Source organism: Orcinus orca, chromosome 8 (assembly GCF_937001465.1).
Source record: "Orcinus orca chromosome 8, mOrcOrc1.1, whole genome shotgun sequence".
Taxonomy (NCBI): domain Eukaryota; kingdom Metazoa; phylum Chordata; class Mammalia; order Artiodactyla; family Delphinidae; genus Orcinus; species Orcinus orca.
In genome coordinates, this window is record NC_064566.1 from 38,853,784 (window position 1) to 38,881,537 (window position 27,754).

Genomic DNA, 27,754 nt, shown 5'->3' on the forward strand with positions numbered 1-27,754 from the left:
AAGGCAGAGACCTGTTATTCCTTCCAACTTCAGGGCTATGTGTTGGTGTGTCGGGGGAGGACCTGCACCCTCCTGTTTCATACGCCAGCTGCAAACTTGGGAAAATGAAATCATGGCTGACCTGGGATTAACAGAGCACCTGTACGTGCCCGGGTCCAGTTAAGTACTTTACACCACTGTTATTTCATTTAATCTACAGAACAATCCCATGTAGTATTTATTACTAACTTTATTTTACAGAGGAAGAAACCGAGGCTCGGAGGGAATATGGAAGTAACCTGTTGAGGTTTACATGGTTCAGAAAGAAGTACAGTTCCTGGAGAGAGTTGTGTCGTGGGTGTCCGGTGGGGTTTACCGGCGCATTCGGGAAGCACCCTGTCTCAGGAGTTGGCCCGCCGCGCCCCGAAGACGGCCCCCGCCCTGCTCGAGTCTCGTGGCCTCAGGGGCCAAGGGGCGCGCGGCGGGCTGGGGGCGGGGAAGGCGTGGGGACAAAGGCCGCGGCTACCGCGCTGGGGCTGGCGGGTGCAGCGGCGAACTCCCGCGGCGGTGCCGGGACTCAACCTGGGCCCTGGTCGCCGCACGCCCGCGCCCCGAGGGGCCAGCGCCGCAGTGGAGCGCCCGGGGTCGCAGTCCGGGCCCGCGCGGGCCGAGCCCGCCTGCACGCCGCCCGCACCGCCCCCTCCCCCGCCTCCGCCCCCTCCCTCCCTCCCCGCGGCGGCCGCGGCTACTCAGTGCGCGGCGAACATGGCGGCGGCGGTCGGGCGGGACACTTTACCTGAGCACTGGTCCTACGGCGTGTGCCGGGATGGCCGCGTCTTCTTCATCAAGTGCGGCGCGGGAAAGCGGGGACGCGGGCTGGGGCGCGGGCCGGGCGGGGGTGCGGGGCCGGGCGAGCGCCCCCAGAGCGGCGGCGGCGCTAACAGGTGCATCTCTCTCTCCGCAGCGACCAGCTCCGCTGCACAACCTGGCTACACCCGCGCACCGGGGAACCAGTCAACTCTGGCCACATGATCCGCTCAGGTGGGCGCCGGGCCGGTGGGGTGGGGCGCTCGGGGGAGGGGGTCGTGCGCCTGGGTGGCCCAAGTTTGACCGGACTTTTCTCGCGTTTCCACAGACCTGCCCCGCGGCTGGGAGGAGGGCTTCACGGAGGAGGGCGCCAGTTACTTCATCGAGTGAGTGACGGGGGCGCCGCGCCTTCACCTGTGCCTCGGGGTCCGACCCGTTTCCCGCCGCGCCGCCGCCCCCCCTCCTCCCGCGCGGGTCCGGCGAGTTGGCGCGCACTGCGCCGCGGCCGCACTCATGTGGGCTATTTTGTGCCTGAGTTGTGTGGCGGGCTCCAGGCGGAGGCGAGGCGGGGGCCGCATCTCCGCAGGGGGACCCGGGCGGGGTCCGGTATCCGGCCCGATGCGGGCGCCGGGGCTTCAAACTGCGCCCGGGACGCGGCGATTGGGCGGGATTGGGCGGGATTGGGGCGCTGGTGTGAGCTGTCGGACACACCTCCGCGCTGGGGTCTCGGGCTAAGCGGAGTTTGGCGGGTGCCGGGGCCGGGATGGCCCGGGGTGGGGAGAGCAGAAGTAGGGGTTCTGACTCGGGTCCAGCAACTGGGGTTGGGGAGGAGGAGGGGTGGGGAAAGAGACGAATGGCATCTCGTCTGGGGGACTTCCTCTTCGGCCACGTTGTCCGGGATGGTGGTAGAAAATCGGCACCGCAGCCCCACTTCTCCAAAGCGCGGGCCTGCGGGGGAGCGACGGGGCTGGGGAGGGAACCGGTCAGCCAATAGCATTCCTCGAACACTAGGTGTCTTCAGCTGGCGCTTTACCGGGACTATCACTCCTGCCTCTGCTCGTCAATCACACTCCTGCCTCTGCTAGTCAGTCAGTGGCTTTTCCTCAGAAGCTCGGGAGTCTTGCCCCAGTCGTCAGGTACCCTAGACCTAGGTCTGTAGAAATGAAATCGAGGGGCAGTGAGTTAAGGCGCCGTCCTGACGCTAACACTAGTATAGTCTTTAATTTCCCTCTCTGGGCGTGTACCTGCGTTGCAGCGTTTCTCTGCAACCCTCTGCCTGCTCGCAGGTGAGCTCCATGAGGTCGGAAACTGCTTTTGATCCTTTGCCCCAGTGCCTGGCACAGAGTAGGCACTCGGTAAATGTTTGTTCACTGAGTGAATAAACTAGGCAAAGGATAGAGGTTGGTGTATTTTGGGGGACTGTGAGTTAGAATTCCTTTCTTCACCAACTAAAACACTGCTAGTCAGTAGTGGAGCAGCATATTCGAAGCTCGGATGGTCCCAGAACATCCCAGAGCCTCCCTCCCGGTTTGGGCTCTGACAGATGGTTGAAATCCTGATGGATGAGATTTATAGAAATGAGCACTAGCCCTGTGACTGTGGTTCTGCTCTCCTACCTCACATTTGTATTTGAGAGAGAAGTTGGGGAGCTGGCTGGGACCTCAAACCTCTTGGTCAGTGGGCCTCTCTGGCTCATAACTGCATCCATTGATGTTATTAGATTTCTTCTGTGTACCACACATTGTTGTAAGCATTGGGACTACAGAAGTGAAGAGGCAGACACTGGTCGGCTGCTCAGGGAGCTTGCAGTTGAGTGGGGGGGGAGGGGAGGAAGCAGAAAAATAAGGGAAAAAACAAACAGGAATAATGTCAGATAGTGGTAACTACTATGCAGAAAATTAAAATAAGATGATGTGATAAGTAACTGGGTGGTTTGGTTGGATTGGGAGGTTAGTGTTGGTGTTTCTGGATAGGTGACATTTAAGGTAAAATTTGAATGACGAGAAAGAGCCATCCTTGTGTAGATGAGGTGGCAGAGCATTTCCAGGAGAGAGAAACTGCCAGTGGAAGGGCTTTAAGGCACGAAAGAGCTTGGAGTTCAAGGAGCAGAAAGGCGGGTGTGTCTGGAATGTGGTGAACAAGGGAGAAGGTGGCAGGAGAAGAGGTTACAGACAAGAGAGAGCTGAATGGTACAGAGCTTTGTGAGCCAGGGTAAGGAGTGACACAAATGATTTACTTTTTAATTTTATTTTGGCGGCTTGCAGGATCTTAGTTCCCCGACCAGGGATCGAACCTGGGCCCCGGCAGTGAAAGCTCTGAGTCCTAACCACTAGACTGGCAGGGAATTACCTGATTTACATTTTCAGAATGGTCTCTCTGCCTGTTCTAGAGTGGGCTGTAGGTAGGCAACTGTAGGGATAGTAGTAGGAGGCTGTTGCTGTAGTCCAGGCAAGCATCATTGATGGCCTGACTGAGGGTGGTAGGTAGCATCGGAGCTGGAGAGAAGTGGTCAGATTCAGGCTTGGTGACTGGGTTGCACTCTGCGAGAGAAGGAAAAGGGTCAGAGATGACTCCCAGGGGCTTGAGCACCTGAGTGGATGGTGTTTATATTGAGATGGGAAGGCCGGGAGGAGCAGGTTTGGAGTGGGGGAGAGCGTGAGATCTTGTTGTGCTATGTTACATTGAGATGTGAATGTATCAATTAGTCAGATGTGTGAATCTGAGCCCAGGAAAGAGAGAGGACTGGAGATATACATTTGGGTATTATAGGTGTTATTCAAGGCCACAGGATTAGATGAAATCACCTAAGAAAAGAGTGTAGACAGAAAAGATGACCTAAGCCTTGGGACAGAGCAGCATTTGGAGATTGGCAAAAGAGAAGGACTGAGAAGGTAGGAGAAAATCCAGGAGAATGAGGGCTCCCAGAAGCCTGAAGGACAAATCCTGAGTGGAACAGGTGGAAGAGAGCACATGGGGTAAGGAAATGGAGTCAGTAAGTATAGGTGAATATTTCAGGTGGTTTTGTTACAGAGTGAAGTTGAGGAACGAGCTGAGAACTGGAGAGGATGTACATTTGGAGGGGGGTGTCTTTTTTTAGAGGGAGATTGTAGAGCGTGTTTTGTTTGGATGGGAATTATCCAGAAGAGATGGAGAAATAGATGATGCAGGAAAGAGATGGGACAATTACTGGAGTAGTGTTTCAGAGAAGGTAGGAGGGAAGCATTCAGGGCTTAAGTCTCACTGGTCTCAGATGGGAACAGGGCATTTCATCCATTTGTGGAAAGGAAGGGGCTGAGTACCAGAGCTGATGTAAGGAGGTTGATAAGGTTGGTGAGGGGAGAGGTGGGTGTTTCTGTCTGATAGTTTCGGTCATTTTCATGAGGTACTAGGCAAAGTCTTGGGCTGGGGGACTTGAGGGGTGTGTAGGACTCTATAGGCCATAGTCACAACCTCCCAACCTTCCTGTCTTTTGCTGACTCTTCTATGGTAACTGTGTGTCAAGTCCCTGGTGATCATCTTACAGCAAGCTCTGGCTCCCTACCCCCCAGGGCCTTGGCTGTGTCCTCCCAGGCCTAGGGGAAAGCAGTATGTGACAGTGTCCCCACGCTCAAAGGTGAACCATGTGGGGAAGCTGAGACCCTGTGGCCGCTGATTATACTTCCTACCTCCCGTGACAATTTCTTGAGAGACTTAAGGGTTTGGGAGTAATTGTTCTCCTTTTTCCTACATAAAAAATGTTTTGCTTCACTCTGCTTTCTTAGATTTGCTACGAGCATTTCTGAGTGTTCAATGTTTTTTTTTTTGGTCCTCCTCTAATAGGGCTCAGTTAGAGGGACAAAGCATTGGCACAGCTGCTTTTATTTTCCCCAGTGGATCCTCGGACCAGAGAGCTGTGTGAGGTTTTCAGGATGCATCAGTTGCTCCTGATATTTAGCAGGTGTTTGAATACTTTCCAGAGAAAAATTTCTTGAAGCAGAAAACCTTGAGCTAAGGCAGGTGGATTTTAGTTTTGATTTCTGCACTTTTGGTTCATTGTTGGATTAACTTGGGACAAAACATGGTTCTTCCAGTTCTAGACTAGGTGATGCTGATATCTCCTAAGAAGACTTCCTGTACTTTAAAACTTCTTTACTTTCCCATGAGTCTCTTAGCCAGGTAACAAGTTATGATAATAATTGTGGGGCTTCCCCGGTGGCGCAGTGGATGGGAGTCCGCCTGCCAATGCAGGGGACACGGGTTCGTGCCCCGGTCCGAGAGGATCCCACATGCCGCGGAGCGGCTGGGCCCGTGAGCCATGGCTGCTGGGCCTGTGCGTCCAGAGCCTGTGCTCCACAGCGGGAGAGGCCACAACAGTGAGAGGCCCGCATACCGCAAAAAAAAAAAAAAAAAAAAATTGTGATAATAGTGTCATTAACAGCAACAGCAATAATAGTAGTAGCAATTATGTAATAGCTTCATCTTTCTGAGTCCTTGGAGAATGCCAGGAACTGTTTTATAGCTATTATCTGACTTAATTCTCACAACAACTTGATGAGGTAGGAACTGTTACTAGTCCCATTTTACTGATGTGGAATCTTGTATAATCCTGGGCATTCGGGCAGCAAAGGGCAGTTGGCTTTCTCCAGTACCTTTTCTTATCTGATCCTTCTAACAGTCCCTAGAAGCAGCAGATCAGGGATTACCCATTTTTCAGATGATGAAACTCAGGTTCACGAGGGTTCAGTAATTTGGCCGAAGTGTGAGAGCTGGGACTAGACCGTAGGTCTTCATGGTCACCATGGTAGTGGTGGTGGCTCCTACCCCAGATCACAGGTGAGAGCCAGCGTTGATACTTGAAGGAGCCTTGTGTGCCACGTGCCACTGCTCCGAGTCAAGCTGACCAGGGCTCATGTGGCTGCACCTCTTCTTTGTTTTGCTGGGGATTGAAGTGCCTTGGAAGGGCAGCAGCCCTGGTGTCCTATGCTGTCTGGTGGTGGTGCATGTCTCTGATTAGTAAGAAGTGGAAGACGTTAATTTTTTTTTTTTTTTTTGCACCGCGTGTCTATCAGGAACTTAGTTTCCTGACCAGGGATCAAACCCGTGCCCCCTGCAGTTGGAAGCATGAAGTCCTAACCACTGGACCTCCAGGGAATTCCCCATTATTACTTAGTAAAAACAGTTTGGCAGACACAGCCTTTTCAAACATAAAACCCATGAAGGAAAAGTTCTAGAAGAGGCCTTGGGAGCTAGAGTGTTACAGTGGGCTGGGCTTCAGGGTTTCATGAAACCCTGTGGGTTGGGTTCTCCCTACAGCAGGCTTTGACTAGATCTTGAGTCAATAAGGAGGATGAATGGCAGAGAGGAGGGGTCTTGCCTTCTCTGAGATTTTGGTGCCCAGCCCAGCACTGGGCACTGAGTAGGCATTTGGTATTTATTGAAGTAGATCAGGGGTATAGGGGAAACGGGGCAAGGTGAAGGAAGCAAAGCGGCCAGGAGTCACACCTGTCAAGGCTGGTGCCTGGCCCTCAGGCTTCTTGGATGTAGTTGCTTGGTGTCAAGAACAGCACTCAAAGTGGGAACCTGGCCTCCTTTGTCTTCTTCACCTTATAACCTCATGCTCTGCGTCTGGGGAACGGGACATCTGTTGGCCTTTGGACCAGGCCTCCCTCCCTCTCTGGTTGCCAGGCCTTGGTGTCTGCTGTAACTTGGCTCCAGGGTCCTGGTGGGAAACAGATGATTGCACACAGTCTCTTCTAACTTTAAGTCCTCCTCAGTTTTAGCTTTGGAGCCTTTCAGGCCATGCTGTGTAGGTGCCATTCTCTTTGTGGGTGCTGGAGTAAGGCTTGGAGTAAGGCCAGTTTCCCCTCCCCAGCCGTTTGGATCGCAGCAGATCCTGGGGCAGGACTGGCAACCTGATTTGCAGGACCCTGTGCAAAATGAAAGTAAAGGGTCTCTTGTTCAAAAAAAAAAGGTGCCATTAAAAGTATTAAAGTAGGGCTTCCCTGGTGGCGCAGTGGTTAAGAGTCCGCCTGCCGATGCAGGGGACACGGGTTCGAGCCCTGGTTTGGAAAGATCCCACATGCCACGGAGCAACTAAGCCGTGAGCCACAACTACTGAGCCCGCGAGCCTAGAGGCTGTGCTCAGCAACAAGAGAAGCCACCACAGTGAGAAGCCTGCTTGCCCTAACTAGAGAAAGCCCGCACGCAGCAACGAAGACCCAATGCAGCCAAAAATAAATAAATTTAAAAAAAAAAGGTATTAAAATGTAAAGCGCTTTCCTTTCTTCTGCTGGCTTTCCCTCAACTTGTTATGGCATTTCTATTTGCTATTTAATGTCATCCTAAGTTTAAAAGAATTAGAAATTTAAATTATTAGCATAAATCTTATGGTTCATCTGTGAACTGTGGAATATAAAGCTTTAAATGCAAACGTCAGGGCATTGACCTCATAGGCTGAATCGCCACCATCATGTCTCACTCCGAGACACCACAGGGCGAGAGTGCCAGTGCTCAGGCCCCCTGGACAGGAGTGAGGAGCAGCAGTGCTGGGCAGGGCTTGGTGCTCCAGGGCGCTGGGAGTGGGCAGTTAGGGACCCATCTTATGGAGGCAGGGAGTGGAGACCAGGCATGAACCAAGGCTTCAAGCCTCCTTCAGAAGGATTAGTCCTCTGGAATAATGCTGAATATCTAAAGTGTGTGTGTGTTTTTATTCTAAAAACCCATCGTTCAGTCTGAAAGGGAGAGAAGAGGAGTTAGGGAGTGAAGGCTGAACCAGGGGCGACAGAATGTCCAGGTGGGGACCCCAGATGGCCATAGGCACCAGGTGTAGAAGCCTGTGAATACTAGATGGCCCAGGAGGCTGCCCTCTTGAGGTTTAATTAAGCCATCATCCAAGGGACAGTCTTCCAGGGCACCCCAGGAAGAAATCTGTCCTGTCTGCCACATGTTCCTCCCCAGACAAATGTTGAACTTCATGGTAGTGAAATTTGTCTTGTAGCGTGCCAGCCTGCTAATTCGAGTATTTGTCATCTTTCTCATTGAGGTGTTGCTGGGAACAGCAGTCCCAGCAACTTTATTTCAAACCAGAAAGCAGCAGTTCCACAAAGAATTTCTGGGAAACTAGCAGCTTACATCTATTTAGAAGGGAAATTCTGAAACCTCTTGTTGTTGAAGGTTAAGAAAAGGTTCTCCCAGCTTGGCAAGCCTTGGCCTAATCCCACACTTTATATTTCATTTCCTGTTTGTTTTATCAAGGGTGAAAACTGGCTCATGGATTGAAATGTTAGGTTCTGTGCGAAAGGAACAAGAGTGGTGTTGTGTAGAGAGCCGGAGGGAGGACTGAGAGCCATGATTTGTGCCACGGTCTCAAAACCAACCTAGAAAAGATCTGGGAAAACCTCTTTAAGACGAATGGTGGCAAGTTGCTTCTTAAGGCTCTTTTTTTCAGAGAAAGGACAGTGGGTGGGTGGTGAGAATGTGACCCCTGATTTGCATTGCAGTGCGTATGTGAAGACGGTGGGTGTAGGTATCATTCTCTTGATATTTACGGGAGTAAATTTTGGGCTTCCTAAATCAAGGACTTTGGGAAAAGGAGCTTATTTAAGAAAGCACTTCATGATATGAACTATTTGGTGATTTAGTGAGGTGCTTACTCTAGTTTTCTGTGTCTTCAGGAAAGAGCATGGGTTTGAGTCTTTTTTGCTCAGTGTAAGACAGCAGGATCTCAGCAGACTGGCAGGGTGTCTTAAGTAAATACTGGCAGAGGGAAAAGTATGGGGGAATATGGTTCTATTTGTCTGTTGTTTTTAAGTGGCTGTCAAAACATTTATTTCTCGATTTTCACAGCAACGAAGACCCAACGCAGCCAAAAATAAATAAATAAATTAAAGACAAAAACCAAAAAAACCCACTGTATAACCTTGTCCAACAACAGCTATGCTGTTCCAAGGCCATGGGTACCTTGTCCAGGCTGTCGGGACCTGGGGACCAAGGGCCCTGCGTAATGAGGTGTGAAAACGGCTCCTGGTTTGTCTCTTTCCTGGGCATTTAGAGGGCTGCACAGATGTCTGATCCTTAATCTGGGTGGCCACCTGGTTATCGGCTCTGACAGCTGAAGGACAGACATTGTCTGTTGCTGCCTGGGCCACAGATGTCAACAGTAATAATCTCCGTGGTGCTTGATTGTTGAAAAACACGTACGTTCTTTTTAGAAGCAGGTATTTTTATTATTGTCCTCATTTTACAGATCAAGCAAGCATTTGAGGCAGGGGTTGGGAGAAGGGTTAAAAGATCTTTTCAAGGCCAGAGCATCAGTGGAGGAGCTGGGACTTGAACCCGGGTCCTTTTGGCTACAAATTTGTGTACTGTTTCTATCATGGTGCGAGGTGTCTTCTGGCTCCCATTGCGCCTTTCCTTCTGTCCTGAATCCTCCCTTTACAGTCTGTTCCCCAAAAATGGTCCTCTGTACCTTCCCTGATGACCCTGAGGCAGACGCCCCCTTGGGCCTCCCTCAGAAAGTCCCCCGCAGGATAGAAGAATGATGGGCAGGGTAGATGGTTCCCAGGCAGGGCAGTGGGTTGGGTCCCTGGTGCTCTGGGGGAGTAGATCCCCCGACCTCCCCCCAGATGTCAGCTGACCACAGCTTAGGGGCTGATGAGCCTCTTAAGCCTGCTTAGAGCCAGGCTGCCTCTTTCAAGGTTCTGCCAGGAGAGTGTTTCCAGCGTCACAGTCAGTGTTCTCAGGGTTTTTCAGGGGCTTTTCCTGCCAAGGCAGAGCCCTCACCCTCTTGAGGTCTGACAGCGTGAGGTTAGCATATGCATTCTCTTCCAGGGGCTGCTGGCTACCTCCTGTGCTTCCTTGGAACACTGCAGCACGGGGAGGGGTTGGGGGGAGGTGGGCAGTGTGCTCGGGGGATGAAGGGGGCAGAGATCCCATTCCAGCCCTGTGCCTGGGCCCAGGCTGCACAGCCTCTTGTGTTCTCTCCCCTTGGGTGAAGTGAGAGATGAGACTATCTCCGACCCGGGAGGTGTGGAAGCAGAGCAGTATTTTAGGTTAATGCAGTTACCTCTGCAATAAGCCTGTCCTCTCCAAACCGAGTTTGTAGAGGATAGGTTCTGTGTGTGTCCACAGATAGCACCTTGCTGGAGGAGCATTTAACCACAGGCTGACCACAGGCTGGATGGCTTTTGATCCAGGTTTCATCTGGACTCTGATGAACATCTACTATATGCCAGTCTCCCCACTGGGCGATGTGGAGAGGAATGGAGGTCACTGCCCTCCAGCAGTGCCCAGTCCAAGAGAGGAGAGCGATACTGGGCGGTTTCAGTGTGGGTGACTGGGGCTGGCAGCCTGAGGAGGGTGCCCTAGGGAGCTTCAGAGGGTGAGTGTGAGGAAGGCCAGGCAGCTGTGGAGCGGAGTGGTGGGCAGCCCGAGGCAGGAGAGGCCAGTGGAGGAAATGCGAAGGAGCTGGGGCTGAGGGTAGATGTGTGCCTGTCTGCGTCCTGAAGAGGCTGGCACCGAGTTGAGTAGCAGGAACTTGACCTGGATACCGCACTTGACTAGTAGCTGGGCTTAGAAGAGTGACGTAATTGGGGATTTTGCCTAGGGGTTCCCCAAATTCTACGTGTGAGGGGTGGTGCTGCGTGGGGGTTACAGAACACAGATGCTGGAGTCCGGGCGCCTGGGGTGAAATCTTGGCTCTGCTGCCAGCTTGGGCAGGTCACTTAAACCTCTCTGTGTCTTCATCTGTAAAATGGGGGCAGTGACTGTACTGCCAACTCAGAACAGTGCCTGGCAAATCGTCCATGGTATAATAACTAGCATTTAACTATTAACCGTTGCCGCTCCCATAAAGGGAGCCTCCTCCCGTGGGGAAATGTTGCCCAATCAAAGGAGCTCGTTCTCCTGGGGGAAGTCTCCTGAGATCAGGCTAACAGGAGGCAGAATTGTGCTTTCTTGTTGAGACTTGTCTTTCAAAGGAAGCTGGGCACTAAATGGTTGTTGCTAAATGTCAAAGAAATGATTCCTCGAAGCCCTGTCTGGCTGTGTCCAACCTGAGAGAAAATGAGTATTTTTCTTGTACTTGCGTTTGACACATTTTCCAAATGGGCTGTTTTGATTTCCTCCCCATCCATCCCCTGCTGCCACCACCACCACCGGGGAGAGGGTTCCCAGGTGTTAGTATTAGTGTTTGCACTGCCTGGCCGGGTGTCTGAGCTCTTTGTTTTGGAAGCAATAACCCTGGTATCTGTCTTAAAACACTTGATGAGGGAGCAGGGAGGGTAGACACGAAGTAGAAGCTGTGTTCTGTGCTGAGGCATAACTTCTGGGGGTGGACTGGGAATCAGCGTTATTACAGGCTCCATGGGTGATTCTTACGGACCCTGAAAATGAAAACGTCTTGGAGCTTCAGTTCCCGATCTGTGTGGTGATGGCTGCGCTGCTTTCCTCTCAAGTGTTATATGAGAATTAAATGTGATGGCCCATCTGAAGCTCCTAGCGTGCTATTAGGCACACAGTAGGTGCTTAGGCCTCGTGAGCCCTTTCATTTAGAGAGGACGTCTGTCAGGATTCATTGGATGGAGCTTCGAGAAAGGCCTTGAGAGAGCGTCAGTGGGTATAGCTATCAGTAATGCCCAGCCCGTGACCCCAGTTAGATCCTGGAGAGCCAGGCTCCCTGGGACCTCTGGTTTCCTCCGTGGAGGCTGGGAATATGCTCTCCTCCCCTCTGCCCAGATGATGCTGTCAGCCCCCAAGTTGGCAGTGTGGCTGGTCTTTTGGGTGACCATTGAGTGGGGACTGTGTCTGCCTGAGGGGTGCGCTAGCCATTACGCATCTCAGAACCCCATGACCACTTAGAGATCCTCCTGAGGGCAGAGGAGGGGCTGGGGTGAGGGGAGGGTTGTTCTGAGTGATTGACATTGATAGCCAGAGCAGGCAAGCAGCCGCAATTAAGTTGAGAAACGGGAATGCCTCTTCCGTGTGGGAGAAGAATAAATGTATCCTGGCAGACAGTCGTGATGATGAATCTTAGAGGAGTCTGGTGTTGCAGTCTTTCCTGAGCTGGTCCTGGGGAAGATGGGGTGGGGGCAGGATTGTGACTCAGTGCCGTGAACGGCTCACCAACTCCCTGGGGACAGTGTCAGGCACAGAGTCGCTGCTCAACCAAGTCAGTGTGGGTTTGTTGATCTGACGTTTGGCATGACCCTCTTGACACTGACAGGCACACAAGGAGAGAGGCTTGACTGGAGTTAGGAGTAAATTGGGGCTGTAAGCTGAAGGAGTGAGGAGGGCCACAAAGTCAGTGGTCAGGGTCCCAGGGAGGGCAAATCATTCCCTTGCCTGCCCATGAAAGTGTTTGGAAAGATTTCTCAACACGTTTTGACCTGGGGATTTTAAAAAAATAGACACATGGATGCTGTGAAGCTAAATATCTATACTCCCTGTACCCATTAATGTATTTCTAAGCAGAATTGGCGGTACCTGAAATTACATCCATTTGCCGAGGCTTTGAATAATTACATTCTTTTTTAGCCCTGGTGTGTAGGTGGGAGCTGGAGAGAGCTCGCTCTGCCTCTGCTTCTACTTTTCCCCAGCCCTCCTCACCTGAAAATGCATGAATGTGTTGGTGTGTTTGGCACCATATGGTTTCTAAAACTCTGGGCGGGTGATATTAGTTCTTTGGGGGAGGGAAGAATAATTGGCTTCCTAGTCTGTGAATGGATAGATAATTTAAATTAGAATCCAAAACACACTCTTTTTATTTCAAAAACTCCATGTGTCTGAGGAGCACAGTGAGTTAAGATACAATAATCATGTTGTGCAGTGATCTTGCTGGGCCCTTTGAGTCTGCTCCTCGGGGCAGGGAGGACCTGGTTGGTGCTGGACTGCCTCCTTGAGCTCGTGGAAGTGTTTGAGAATTCTTTTTTTAAGGCCTTTGTTGGATTTTCCTTGGTTTTCGGGTGCAGTAAGCTGAGTGCTGGGGCAGGGGGACTGTCACAGTGAGAAGCCGGTTGCTTTTGTTGAGTCCTCATTTACTTGTTTGTTGTATAAATGTTTATCTAGTGCACACTGTGTGCGCTGTTAGGGGCTTAACAGATGTGGGCTCATATAACCCTCGTACCAACCCTATGAGGCAGGTCCTGTTATGATCCTCACTTTATAGATGAGGGAGGTTACGGAACTCTCGGAACAGGTGTTAGGTGGCAGGGGTGGGATCAACCCCAACTGTCCTTATTTGGGGTCCTCATGGTCCCTTTGTGCCCTGCTTGGCCTGTCTCCACCACATTCCATGGTGGGCCGTGCTGTGGAGACTGGCTCCATTTTGTTTCAGGGAAAAGCTCTAGCTTCACACACGTCACTGAGGGACTGTGGCCAGGGAGAGAGAGGCAACAATGTGGTCTGAACTGTTGGCCTAGGACTCAACTGGGAGCAAACCGTGTCAGGCCTTCTGTTGCATCAGCTCCTGGACAGAGCCCTGGCTGGTCTGGTAGGAATTATCCCCACCCTGCCCTAACACACGGTACATCCATTTGTAGAGAGCCCCCTGGACTTTGCAGTGGTCCCTCCCAGAGAGGGTGTGCCTGGAAATGGCTCTTACAGACTCTGTCCAGAGGACCATATCCTGAGCTCATAGATTGGCTGAGGCAGGCCCCCAGGTCTTCACCATCTTTCTCTGCCCAGAGTGCCAGTGATAGAGGAAAGCCACGGGCTGGTTAGGTTCCCCTGCTCCCTGAGCCGCTCCTCCTCTCCTCTCTTGCAGGAGCATGGGGTCTAGGAGAGGAAACAGATCCTTTTAACCAAAAGCCTTTCCTTTGGACCTGACTCCTTTTAGGGATGGACACCTCCCTCCCCTAGTCCCACCCAAAGTGGAAAGAAGATTTTGAAAATCAACTCCTCTTCATAGTGAAAAGGTTTGCCCTTTTGAGGAGAGTTAGCATGAAAACCTCACATCTAGTACTTTCCTGCAGCCTCCGGGTTATTGCTCAGGCCCCTGTCCTCGGACATTCCTAGTGGGAGGAGAGGGAGGCAGTCTGTGGGCTGAAGCAGGGAGAAGGTGGCTGGCTTTTCTGTCCCCATAGTCGCCTCAGGGTTATTGTAAGGGGGGTGGTGATGGGAGCACTGGCCACCTGGGGGAGGGAGCAGAAATGTCCGTGGCTCACAAGCAGAGCCTCTGGGCAGGGCAATCTCCCTGGGTTCTGACAGATCCACAACGGACCCATGCTTGTGTGACGTGAGAAAAGGACCTGGTAGCTCCGCCTACTTCCCCGCCGCAGATTGATACCTCCCCCTCCCCCCTCCCCCCCAACCCTGCCCCTCTGAACCTTTCTGGATCTGGATGTGGCCTCAGGCCTATTCCCCTCCCAGCCCTGGCTGCACCTGCCTGCGGTGTTGTTAGCAGGTGGGATAGGTGGAGGGACCACCTCCCTGAGTGCTGAGTGCTTCCATTTGGACTCAGGCTCACATTCAGTTCAGCTGTTCCACTCCAGGCTTCAGATAGGGCAGCTCTGGGGTTGTGGGCGAGCGCACAGGCAGCCCAACTTTGTGGCCACGTCGTTTTATTTAACCTCTAAATAAAATGGGGCAAGCGCTGGCATCTGCCCCATGGGCTTTTTGCACTGGTTGCATGAGAATAATACATGTAAAGTACTCAATCCCCGGAACATTTTAGAGTTCGATCAATTTTAGCAAGTATTTCCATTAACAGTGGGTATTTTGTCTTTTTTTTTTTTTGCGGTGCGCGGGCCTCTCACTGTTGTGGCCTCTCCTGTTGCGGAGCACAGGCTCCGGACGCGCAGGCTCAGCGGCCATGGCTCACGGGCCCAGCCGCTTCGCGGCACGTGGGATCTTCCCGGACCGGGGCACGAACCCGTGTCCCCTGCATCGGCAGGCGGACTCTCAACCACTGCACCACCAGGGAAGCCCTATTTTGTCTTTTTTTCTGTAATGGCTGCACTGGTCCAAGCGTATTTGGGCGATTCCTTGACTTACATCCCGCAGGGGCTCTTGTCTTGTGATATACACAGAGGGTACCTGTGGGTACTGCCTAGCTCAGATTCTCAGTTATGGGCATTTTCTCATAGAGGGCATTGAACAGCTTGATGTATTTTGCCCAAGGGGTTAAAAATGGCCCACTCTACTTGCTGGTTTTAACCATAGCTGCACCCTAATTATGACTGTGGCTGTTACAGCTTATGGGTTTAGGCAGTTCAGATATAGTTGCAGCAAAGGTTGTGTCTGACCCAGACCCTGGCTTGCTTCCCCAGGGCAAGGGGAAAAACAGCTCCCGTGATAATGGAAAAATGGAGAGGGGAGGCAAGATTCAGTTTAGTACTTCTGTGTCCACTTTTGCTGTGTGCTTGGCACCATACTTGTTGTACTCTGGGGGATATCAGGGAGCTGGCGAAACAAGATGTCCACACAGTTTCAGGCCATAGGATGGTCAGGTGGTGTGTGATTAAGTGTCAGGTAAGTAGTACAGGTACAGCATGGAGAGGAGCGTCCGGGAGGAAATAATTCAGTAGCTGGATGAGTCAGGGAAGACTGAGGGGTCTTGTGAGCTGGACTGGGTGGGGATGAGAGGAGGAGTGGGTGCCTCAGGCAGGGGAACCAGCGTTCATTATGGGGGGGGCGGTCCCTTCATTTAGCAGACCTTTACTGAGCTCTCAGTGTGTGCCAAGCACCAGCCTGGGCACTGTGGATACCAAAATGGGTAAAGCAGAGTAGAGAAAACAGTTTTGGGAGGCAGAACGGCCCGGTGGTTGGGAGCATGGTCTAGCACAAGATTGCCTGGGTTTGAATCCCAGCCCTACCACTTACTAGCTTGTGGATCCTGAGCAAATTATGTAATATGGTGGGGCTTCCCCGGTGGCGCAGTGGTTAAGAATCCGCCTGCCAATGCAGGGGACACGGGTTCGAGCCCTGGTCTGGGAAGATCCCACATGCCGCGGAGCAACTGGACCCATGCGCCACAACTACTGAGCCTGCACTCTAGAGCCTGCAAGCCACAACTACTGAAGCCTGTGTGCCACAGCTACTGAAGCCCATGCGCCTAGAGCCCGTGCTCCGCAACAAGAGAAGCCACCGCAACGAGAGGCCCGCGCACCGCAACGAAGAGTGGCCCCCGCTCTCAGCAACTAGAGAAAACCCGCGTGCAGCAGCGAAGACCCAATGTAGCCAAAAATTAAATAAATGAATAAATAAATTTATTTAAAAAATTATGTAATATGGAGCCTCAGTTTCTTCCTCTGTGAAATGGGGATAATAATAATTGTGGTGGAGATTAAATGAATTAACATTAAGTACTCAGAATAGTCTTGAATGAAGTACTCTTTTTTATAAATTTATTTTAATTAATTTATTTATTTTTGGCTGCATTGGGTCTTCGTTGCTGTGCGCGGGCTTCTCTAGTTGTGGCGAATGGGGGCTACTCTTTGTTGCGGTGTGCGGGCTTCTCATTGCAGTGGCTTCTCGTTGTGGAGCACGGGCTCTAAGCGTGAGGGCTTCAGTAGTTGTGGCTTGCGGGCTCTAGAGCGCAAGCTCAGAAGTTGTGGCACACGGGCTTAGCTGCTCCGTGGCATGTGGGATATTCCCGGACCAGGGCTCTAACCCGTGTTCCCTGCGTTGGCAGGTGGATTCTTAACCATTGCGCCAGCAGGGAAGTCCCTTGAATAAAGTACTCTTGAGTGTTCAATATTATTATCACTAGAATATGAGCTCCATGAGGGCAGGCATTTTCTCTGTTGTGTTCACTGGTATATCGCTGGCTCTCAGGAGGTATCTGGTACATGGTAGGCATTCAGTTAAGGAATCAAAGTGCCATTGGTGTCCTCAAGGAGCTTAGGAGCCTGTTCTCTGGTGGGGACACAGACGTCAACACCTAGAGGATACTGTGCAAATGACTTGATAAAGGAAGCATGGGGATTAGAGGGGCACATAGAGGGGTGGCCAGGGAAGGCTTCCTGGGGGGGTGGGAGGAGCCTGAGCTGGACCTTGGAAAACAAGCAGGAATTTGTTGGGTGGTGAAAGAGAGTTTGGATGTTCAAGGGAGAGGAAGCAGCATGGGCAGAGCTAGGTGAGAACATGGCATGTTCAAGGACATTGAGAGAGGAAGGAGGCTGCAGGAAGGGCTGCTTAGAGGAGCTGGGGCTTCATCGTGAGGGTGGTGTGGATCTGGGCTTAAGGAGGGGTGTGACGGAGCCCCCGGGGTTGTGAGGGAGGAAGGTGAGATATCCTGGGTGTGCTGGTCACTCTCCCAAACTCTGGCTCAGGAGTCCAGAGAGGTGGGGCTGGAGGAAGTAGGTTGAAGCCTGCAAGACATCCCACCTGGCAGGTGAGGGCTTGGCCTCCAGAGGAGGAGAAGCTGGGAAACCCACACCACTGCCTGGCAGCACTCCTGCCTTAAAATAGAAAGAGATGGAGATAAAGAGTGAGTGGTGGTGTGAGTGTCCAAGTGGTGACCTAGTTAAAACCTGACCCCCTGGAAGTGCGAGAGCCACCCTCACCCTCGCTCAAACGCCGGGGCCTTCTAAGGGACAGCTGCCAAGGGCGGCCTTGCCCTCCTTACCTCGTCCCTCCTCAGCCTGTGCTGTGTGCAGAAGTCCTGTCGCCAGGTGGCCTCGGCCCCATCCCACCGACAGAGGAAGTCCGGTTCGCAGGCCCGTGTGCTTCTGGGAGAGGGTACGGGGGCTGAGAGTAAGAGAAGTAAGGGGATGAAAATAGGTTAGTGGACTCAGGTTAATGGGACTAAATGTAACTCCAAATGAAGAAGACTTGGAGGAAAAACTCTTCATATTTAGGCTTTTGTTCTCCACAGTGCATCATCATTCTTCACAGACTTAACTATCTGACAGACAGTAATACCCTTTACTCCCTCGTTCCTGCTCCCTCCCAACTTCCTTAAATCCCACCCAGAGACAGTAGAAAAGAGGAAAATGGAGGCGGCTTTCACTTTTCTCTTAGGCCCTCTGCCTCATTTTTCTTTGGTCCGTCCTGATTTCTCTGAGGCCTTCAGGACTTATTTCTGTGGTTGATGATTTATATGCAGGATCTGCTGAAGGTCCTTGCGCAGGACTTTTAAACTTTAACTGAGGTTGTGGGTATGATGGAAATTGTGTGGAAATGACATTGCAGGCATGTGAGGTGGAACCGTCTAACCGTGGCCCCTGGTGTTGTTTTTCGGGTCTGCAGTCCTGAGTCAGGAGCGTGCCCCAGGCTTGTTTCTGTAACCACAGAACAACCACTTCTTCGGCACCTACTGTGTGCTCGCTGGTCCTTCATCTGAACGGCTCTGGGAGGTCCGTGCCACCAGCAGGGAGAACCTCCAGAACTGAGAGAGCAAAAGCTGCCATGGATGACCCACAGGTGCTGGCTGTTTCTGGTGGATTGGAGCCCGAGGCCACGTTTAAAATTGCTGGGAACTTTGATCCTGTAGGAATGGGCTCCCGGTACTCAGAGCCTGACGGGAATGTGGCACGAGGGAGTGCGAGCCAAGGAAGTTGGATCACCTCAAACCACCTAAGGGTTCCCATCTCACACAGAGAATCCAGGGTCCTCACAGTGACCCTTGAGGCCCTGTGTCGTTTGCTCCTCCCCGAACCCCATCACCTCATTTCCTCCTGTTCTCCCTGACACTCTGCTCCAGCCACGTTGGCCTCCTTGCTGTTCCTCAAACACGTGAGCACAACCAGCTGTAGGGCCTTTGCACTCACTGTTCCCTCTGTCTGGGATGTTTTCCTTCAGATATTCCCACAGCCTACTGCTCCCTCACTTTTTTCAAGTCTCTGCTCAGGTGTCACCCCTTCAAGGTGGCCTTTCTTTTTTTTTTTTTAATTTATTTTATTTTTGGTTGCATTGGGTCTTCGTTGCTGTGCACAGGCTTTCTCTAGTTGTGTCGAGCGGCAGCTACTCTTCGTTACGGTGTGTGGGCTTCTTACAGTGGTGGCTTCTCTGGTTGTGGAGCACAGGCTCTAGGCGCGTGGGCTTCAGTAGTTGTGGCTCGCAGCCTCAGTAGTTGCGTTTCCCGGGCTCTAGAGCGCAGGCTCAGTAGTTGTGGCTCACAGGCTTAGTTGGTCCACGGCACGTGGGATCTTTCCTAACAGGGATCGAAACTGTGTCCTCCGCATTGGCAGGCGGATTCTTAACCACTGTGCCAAGGTGGCCTTTCTTGACTCCTCTCCCCCAGCACAATCTATTTCCCTAACCCTACTTTCTTTTTTTCTTTTTTTAGAATTCTCAACTCGACCCAGACATATTACAATTTTAACTTGTTTAGTTGCCTCCCACTAGAATTTTTTTAACATCTTTATTGGAGTATAATTGCTTTACAATGGTGTGTTAGTTTCTGCTGTATAACAAAGTGAATCAGCTATACATATACATGTATCCCCATATCTCCTCCCTCTTGCGTCTCCCTCCCACCCTCCCTATCCCACCCCTCTAGGTGGTCACAAAACACCCAGCCGATCTCCCTGTGCTATTGGCTGCTTCTGTTTTACATTTGGTAGTGTGTATATGTCCATGCCAATCTCTCACTCCGTCCCAGCTTACCCTTCCCCCTCCCCTTGTCCTCAAGTCCATTCTCCACATCTGCGTCTTTATTCCTGTCCTGCCCCTAGGTTCTTCAGAACCTTTTTTTTAGATTCTATATATATGTGTTAGCATACGGTATTTGTTTTTCTCTTTCTGACTTACTTCACTCTGTATGACAGACTCTGGGTCCACCCACCTCACTACAAATAACTCAATTTTGTTTCTTTTTATGGCTGAGTAATATTCCATTGTACATATGTGCCACATCTTCTTTATCCATTCATCTGTCGATGGACACTTAGGTTGCTTCCATGTCCTGGCTATTGTAAATAGAGCTGCAATGAGCATTGTGGTACATGACTCCTTTGAATTATGGTTTTATCAGGGTATATGCCCAGTAGTCCCACTAGAATTTGACGTCCGTGATGACACAGAATAGTGCCTGTTTTGTTCAAGGCTGTACCTCTAGTGCCTAGAATAGTGGTTGGAACAAGTAGGTGTTCAGAAAATAGTTTTTTTAGCTTGATGAGGTATGATTGACAAAATTGTATATATTTAAGATGTATTACTTGGCATTTTGATATACATGCACATTGTGAAATGATCACGACAATCGAGGTAGTTAGCACATGCATCACTTCACATGGTTACTTTTTCTTGTGTGTGGTGAGAGAAAATAAGTGTTGGATGAATTTATAAAATGGTTCACTGAACTCTGTGATAGTCTTTCCTTGGGACTCTGCCTGAGAAGCCCGTCAGCCACTGAGTGGTGCCTCCCTGCTATGGCCTGAGAGGCACAGGCCGTGGGTGCTCTGTCTTGGGTGTCCCCAGAGACAGTGTGGGGACCACATGGCGTCCTTATTTGTCTCCATGCTGGCTTCCAGTCGCCCCTTCTGGGGAATCATCTGAAAATAGACATTTTCTATCATGCCTGTCCACATTGACCACGGGGAATTAAAATGGGTTGGCTTACCAACTAACCATGAGGGGTATTTGAATGCCCTTTGAGTTCTCAAAGCCATACAAATACTTATGGTGGCCGGAGGAGATGGTGTCCATCTCTCGACGTTCTCCCTGCAGAGTTGGAGCTGAGCTATGCCCAGGAAAACAGTCTGATTCAGGGCTCAGGATGTAATAGACTGGAAGGAAAGAAACCGAGGTTCAGTGAACACCTGTTGTTTGTAGCACGTGGTCGCAATGGTTATTTCACTCTTAACCATGTTCCAACCTCGAGGTTGATGATTGAGTGCCCCTATGATGGATGGGGGAAATTAAGGCTCAGAAGTGATGTAATCAAGGCTCTCACTGACTCCAGAGCCTTGGGAATAACTAGGAAAGACTCTAAAGGGGAACTCACAACCAGGCTGTAAAAAACTGTTAGTATATGAGTCACAGGGGCAGTGTGGCATTAAGCAGTGGCACAGATGGAGAGACAGGAATGCTCTATCAGGTGTGGCTTGGATGGTTTTAAGACAGCCTGTTGAATATGAACAGATATTTTTTTCTCCCATTATTAATTACCTGAGAATAGGGAGAAGATATTTTTAATGAAGCCCCAGCAATCTGGGTCTGGAGAAACCCTGGCACCAGCCTTCTCCCCACATAGGACCTGTGCATCCTGGGGTCACCAGGGACCATCCCAAACAATGCCCATATGAGTACATGCAGCTCAGCCTGGCTCTGGGAGCAGCTTAGAGCAAACCTCACCAGTCTTTGAGATTTTGTGGTTGGGAAGGCAGAACTTTGTTATATCCTGGGTAGGGGAGGAACCTGAGGAAAGAATGGGGACTGTGCAATGGGCTTCCCTGTTTTAGGGGGAGTGGGAAGTGCTGGCATGATTCAGTATCTTAAAGCCCTTATGAAATAAATGCTTCTTGCTACCCAGCCCATTGCTGGTGAGATTAGAGAAAGGGCCTGTCTTCTTGATATTAGTTCAATTAATTTGTTCATGTAATCATTTGTTTATCAGCATTTATTAGCTCCTACTCTGCACCAGGTGGCACCATGCCAGATTCTGGGGCTACAAAGACAAAGATGTCGTCAAGGAATTTACAGTCCAGTGCAGGGAGAAAGACAAACCAAGGATGATATCCAGCATGGAAAGGCCGTGGGACAAAGAAAACAGGGTGAGGCTGGAGCATGGTGACCAAGGCCACAAAGCTTTGGGTTGGCAGGCTTGGTTTGACCCAACCAGTTACTTGACCTTGGGCAAGATCTTGTTCTTGGCTAGGTGCTTACATACTTTATCTTATTTATTCCTAAAATCGGACTGCTGAGGTAAAAATATTCCTCCATTTTGTAGCTGAGGAAATTGAAATTTGGAGGGGGTGAGTAATTTGTCTGGGTCACTTAGTAAATAAGTGGCAGGACCAGGATTCCAACCCAGGTCTGACTCCAAAGTTCCCGCGCTTTCTGCTCTATCCAGCTGAGGAGAATGAGTTTCGTCCATGCCCCAGCACAGCCAGGGTCCTCTTGGAGATGCAGCTCTAGGCAAAGGGGTTTATTGACCGTGGACTCCATAGGAGTCTACGGGATGATGTGACCAGCCAGGATGCTAATTTTGTTTTAGCCTGCATTAATGGAAGTATAGTGCTCATGACATGGGAGATGGTGGTGCTGCCCTGCTTGGGGGAGATCACAGATGGAGTATTGGGGTCCCTTCTGAGATCACCCTTTTAAGAGGGATGTGACTAGATTAAGCCCTTCTGGCTGTGATGGGCACTGGAAACCTTGTCTCCTGAAGAACATCTTCAGGAACTGGGGGTGTTTCATGTGGGGAAGAGGAAACCCACAGGAAAATGGGGGCTGGCTGCAAATATCTGAAGGGCTGTCATGTAGAAGAGTCTTATTCTCTGGGAAAGCTACAGAGAAAGGTTTTGGCTCCAGGTTTATAACAGAACCTTCTAACGTATCTCAGGATGTAGTGAGATACTGTCGCCAGAGGTAATCAAGCACAGATGGAAGCAGTGGAGAGTATGGACTAAATGCCCTCTATCATTCCTCTGCCCAGAGCCCCTGACTGTGGCTGTGTCTCTGCTGTTCTGGGTATGGGTCCTGGAGGGGGTACAGAAGGGAAGGGTTTAGATTGTATCTCTCCCAAACCCAGATCTCCTCAGCAGACTCCAGTGTTGTATGTGCCTCCAAGGGTGGTGGAGCAAACACAGGGTTAGAATCAGAATTAGAAGACCTGGGTTTGAACCTTGGCTCAGCCCCTTATGACTGTGTGACCTTGAACATGCATTTGCTCTCTGTAAAGGGGATCATGTCAGGCCCTCACCTGTTGGCCTTTTATCAGGTAGTGAGTGAGAAAATGCTTTGTCAAGGAGAGAGGGTTCAAACACTGGTTGTTAATGGGTGCAGCTCTGGTCACCAGGAGTGTAATCAACTTCAAGGAGCTTGGCCGTTCCGTGTCTGGGAAACTTCACGCAGTGGTGATCGAGGACTTGTTAGGTGAGGTGCTTTGGAGAACTGACTCCAGGTTTGTGCGGAGCCCTGTGAAATATTTTGTGATAAAGTGAATTCCCTATCACTAGCGATAAGCAAGAGAGTCCCCTGCCTTCAAGACCCGTGAGTGGAGGCAGAAGGAGAGACTGGGATGGGTGTTGAGAAAGGAGAGATCCAGGAAGCCTTCATGGAGGAAGTGACATGTGAGTAGGGCCTAGACAAAGATTTCATGATGCAGGGAAGGGGGCAAGGACCTGGAGGAGTCAAAGGCGTGTGTGGGGTATAAATGACATGGAGGGAGAGAATCAGATGCTGGGGTAGGTAGGGAGTCTCCTTATTGGGGTGGGGTGTTGCCTGCCAGCTGGAAGACTCTTCCCTTCCTGGCAATAGAGCACGAAGCTGTCTTGTGGTTGAAAGGGATCTGGGTTTACTGCAGTTTGCTGGTGGAATGTGGGGCAGGAAGAGGCAGGGTGAGAACTTTTGGGGAGGCTGTTTTACATTCTTTTCATTTCTCAGATGAAGGTAAAGCCCAGATGGGAAGAGGGTTTCCTAGCAGGTTTAGGGTGAGCTGAGGTTAGAACCAACGCCTGACACCTCCTCCAAGTTTTCACCTTACTCCATGGATGAGTCGGCCCAGTTGCCATTTTTCCTGGTTCTGCCTCCCGGCAGGCTATTCCTCTCAAGAAGGTAAAGGAGGAGAAAGCAAAGTTGTATTTACCAAAGAGGCTGGTTGGGCAGGTCTCCTTGCTGAGGCCAGAGTCTTAGGTCAAGGTCAATTGAGCTGGCTCCTGGTGGGTGGAGTCAGGCCCTGGCCGGCCCCCAGCTGGGGGACTTTTGGTTGGGGCTGACCACTGGTAGGGACTGAGGTTTTTCCAAGGCATTGCCCCTGAGAACAGTGGGCTGGAAAGATTACAGCCCACACATTCTTTCTCAGGAGATTAGGGCCGTGGGAGATTATGGGATACACCGGAGGCTGTAGGGAGGCCTGTAAATTTCCCATTTGGGGCAATTAATTTGACGGATTGTAAAACAGCTCACTACTTCCTCTCCCCCTCCCTGGGCTGGAATGGGCAGTCAGACTGGCCGGAGAACGTCCTGAGAATGCTTTCCCCGGATTCCCGCACTGCCTGCTTGGGCCCCTTGTTAAAACCTTTCCTGGGGGCAGGGGCTGGGCATGTCCTTTTCCTGCCTCCCCTCTGGTACAAAGAAGAGCACACAGTAGGTGCTTTATAAAGTACCATACAGAGCTGGTATTTATCTATTAGAGCCTTTCTAGGATGCTGTTAGAGGTGGGATGGGCTGGGGCCCATGGTGGCAGCTCGGTTTATAGATGGGGAAGCCGAGCTCCAGGGGTGAGGTTACCTGTCCAAGGTCACTCAGGTCATTGGTGATAGTTGGGACTGCAGCCAGGTTTCTCCACTCTTGGGCCAGGGTGTCTTCCCAGTTCTCGTGTGTTCAAAGTGCAAGTGAAATAAATCGTGGGCTTTTTTTCTGGTTTCTCTCCCTGACTTCCTCCTTGCCCCCAGCCAGTCACAGGGGTCCCTGCTTTGGTTTGTGTACAGGATGTGACATGGTTCTGCTCCCATCTCCCCCGGGCAGTTTTGCAGCATTCCTATGAGGGCTGTGATGGGGCTGCCCTTCTCCCGCATGCTCACGGTGTTTTGTGGCTCATTTTGACCATCTGCCTCCCCAGTGGGGTCTGGCACCTGTGGTTGGTGAAGGTTCCTGCACAGTGCCTTGCTCTGGTGCCTTCTGAGGGCCCTGCCGTCACCAGCTCAAACTTGGACTAGTGCAGTTGGTCCTGAATGGTTGTCCTGCTTTGGTCCTGTCCTCTCTCCAGGGGCCCAAAGACCTCATCCTAACGTGCCTCCAGATCAGGGCCTTCCAAGGTGTTCTTAACTTGGGGCTTCTATATATGTGATCTGTGTCCTGTCGGATCACAGTGTTCGCCTTGGCCTGAGCACAACCCAACAGCATCGTAGTGTTTGTAGCACTTTCTTCCTTCTGTGCCTTTGCTTTTGCAGTTCCCAGCACCAGCAATGCCCCCTTTCCATCCAGGTAACTCCTATGCATCCTTAAGACTCACATTCCCTCAGGAAACCTTCCCTGACCCGCCTCCACTGAGGCTTTGTGACATCCCTTTTTTGGTGCTTTCATTCATTTATTCAACAAGTATGTCATGAGAAGTTTTTATGAGCCTGCAGTGTTATAAGTGCTGGGGAGTACAGCAGTGAACGAAGCAAAGGTGTGTGTGCTCATGGAGCTTATATCCCAGCATCCTCTCCTGCTACCTATCACCTTAGTTTACACTAATGTTTCTCTGTCTCCACATTAACCTGTGAGTTCTCCTCATGTTTTATTCATTCGTCTCTGTATTCTTAGCACTCAGCACAGTGTCTGTCAAAGAAAACCTTAAAAGTTAATGTTGAATAAATGAGGGAATGAGCAGGCTTCCCACTTCCCTCTCCCTTCTAACCTGCCCATATCTACTTATGTGCAGCCCTGCCACCGCCTGCCGCACTCTTCCCCCTCACACTTCTGGCACTGTATTGCTGCTCACGTGACTGTCCTGCTTCATATTACTTTTTGTGTCGACATCTCTCTCCTTCACCTGGTTATAGATTTCTTCAAGGCAAGGTCCAATTCTATTTCAACTTTTATGTACTTCTGCCCTTTCTCATAAACAGTAAAACGAAGAGCAGTATGTGAAGTGGTGCATAAAGAAATAAAAGTATAAGGATGGACCCAGGGCCTCGAAGTGGGTTGATTTATTGACAGATGTCTGGCGGGCACCTGTGTGCCAGCCCTGGGCCAGGTGCTGGGCATTCCTAGGTGGGTGGGGCAGAGGCATCTGCCGTGAGGAGCCCAGACAGAGGAAACTATAGACAGGGTGAGGAGGTGCCCAGTCTGCTGGCACCCAGAATATTTGTGGTGTAGGATGCCCAGACACTTCTTTTGGTCAAAGAAGATGGCATCACAGAGTTAAGGAGGGTGTCAGACCCTCCTTTTTTTTTTTTTTTTTTTAAGTATTGTTGACTTATAATGTGTTAGTTTCTGGTATACAGCAAAGTGATTCATTTATACATATATATATTCTTTTCCATTACGGCTTATCACAAGATATTGAATATAGTTCCCTGTGCTATACAGTAGGACCTTGTTGTTTATCCATTCTGTATATAATAGTTTCCATCTGCTAATCCCAAACTCCCAGTCCATTCCTCCCCAACCCTTTCTCCCCCTTGACAACAAGTCTGTTCTCTTTGTCTGTGGGTCTGTTTCTGTTTCAAAGATAAGTTCATTTGTGTCATATTTTAGATTCCACATATAAGTGATATCATATGGTATTTATCTTTCTCTTTCTGACTTACTTCACTTAGTATGGTACTGTCTAGGTCCATCCATGTTGTTACACATGGCACTATTTCATTCTATATGGCCGAGTAGTATTCCATTGTATGCATATATATATATATATATATATATATATATATATATATATATATACCACATCTTCTTTATCTATTCATCTGTCAATGGACATTTAGGTTGTTTCCTTGAGACAGGACTGGTTTTTAATCCCATCTTGTCCCTTGCTGACTGTTTGACCTTGGACCAGTGAGTCAACTTTTTTGAGCTTCTGTTCCCACATCTGTAATACAGCTAGTAAGAATACCTACCTTGTAGGAGCGTTCATTCATTCATGAGCGTCTCTCCTCCCTCTCTCCACCTCCAAAATCTCAGGCCTTTATGGGGAGGTCTTGGGACGCTGATGTGGTCTCTGATGCAGTTTATCCACTCACCCCATACAGAGATCCCTTCAGCAGCAGTGCTGATCAAATTGTCTCTGATGGATTCCTTTGAATAACAGGAAGAGCCTGCTACCTGACCAAGCAGCCCCTCCTTTAATTGTCACATCCTCACTGTTAGAAAGTTCCCTTTTAGGTTGAGTTGAAATCTTCTATGTCCTGACTTCCCTCATTGCTTTTAGTTCTGAAATACAGGGAGTTAGTTGTATTCTCTCTCACCCCTTTTATCCCTTACCCCTCGCTTCCTCCCAATTAGGAAAAAGTTTACTAGTGTCCCAAGAGGCTCTTTTTAGTTCTTGCTCTATTACTCAGAGTGATCAGCTAGTTGGGAAGGTGAAGGAAAACTTTGTAGAGTACATGATGTTGGAGTGGGGTCCTGAGGGTGAGGAGTTAGCCAGATGAGGAAGGGGAGAAAAGCCTTTAGGCAGGAGGTAAGGCAGTGTCTTCTAATAGTATGTAGAGTCCAGGAACTCTAGGTAGTTCGTATCACAGGAGCAATAGGGAGTGTGTGTGGGGTGGGGTGGGGTGGGTTGGGGGGGGAGCGGGGATCATAAGGGAGATGAAGCCTGAGAGGTAGGCCAGAGCCAGAGCGTGAAGGGCCACCTGTGACCTGCCAAGGGTCACAAACCTGAAGTCAGAGGGCTAACTAGGAGAATGGGTTTTAAAAATGGGTTTATTGGGGGGCCCAGGTAGCACAGGTTTCACATTCTCCTAGAACTGATGAATGGGTTTCTGAGTACCTCAAACTCTCTTTCTTGCTCTTGTCTGGAGTTACCAATTAAACCTGTCCTTGGGACCTCTGTAGAGCAGAGCGGGGACAAGTCAGCACCTTGAATGTGCCAGTCACCCTTGACATCATGTTTCTGAGCTCAACGCACTGGGTGAGCCTGGCTTCAGGCCCTTGCCTCTGGAGCGCCTTACCTGGGTTGGGGTGGAGGCTGGGACACTGTAACCATGGCCAGCGGCCGGCCTCAGCTTGCCTCTGTCCCAGAGTTGGCTGGACACACAGCCCTGTCTCTGCCCTGCAGGGTTTCTCTTTATGCAGGGAGCCTGCATGAATAGCGCCTGGACTCCAAGCCCTTGGCCCAACATTCCAGATTCTTTGGGCATAAAGATTTTTTGAAGGGGCCTGGGACCCTTCCAGGGAGGTTTATGCCCCACACAGATGGCTGTTTGTATCTGATTTTTATATTCCCAAAGGTACTTTC

At 50.6% G+C, this 27,754-nt stretch overlaps 1 protein-coding gene and 1 long non-coding RNA gene across 6 annotated transcripts in view; one reads left to right on the forward strand and one right to left on the reverse strand.

Moving 5' to 3' along the window:
• Positions 1-707: 707 nt before the first annotated feature.
• Positions 708-27,754, forward strand: part of PLEKHA7 (pleckstrin homology domain containing A7) — a 210,450-nt gene continuing 183,403 nt past the window's right edge. For 4 of the 5 annotated variants that reach the window (XM_049714292.1, XM_004285520.3, XM_033416167.2 and 1 more), the window contains exons 1-3: positions 709-827; positions 944-1,020; positions 1,115-1,172. In XM_049714292.1, coding sequence (XP_049570249.1) covers positions 745-827; positions 944-1,020; positions 1,115-1,172 — 218 coding nt within the window. In that variant the 5' untranslated portion in view covers positions 709-744. Of the gene's footprint in view, positions 828-943; positions 1,021-1,114; positions 1,173-27,754 lie in introns of all 5 variants that reach the window. The other variant, XM_049714293.1, reaches the window with a different exon arrangement.
• On the reverse strand, positions 1,911-27,563 carry LOC125965290 (uncharacterized). The gene is made up of 3 exons (XR_007479011.1): positions 27,468-27,563; positions 17,330-17,451; positions 1,911-1,939 (listed from the first exon to the last, which is right to left on the reverse strand). It is a non-coding gene; the product is annotated as an uncharacterized LOC125965290 (long non-coding RNA).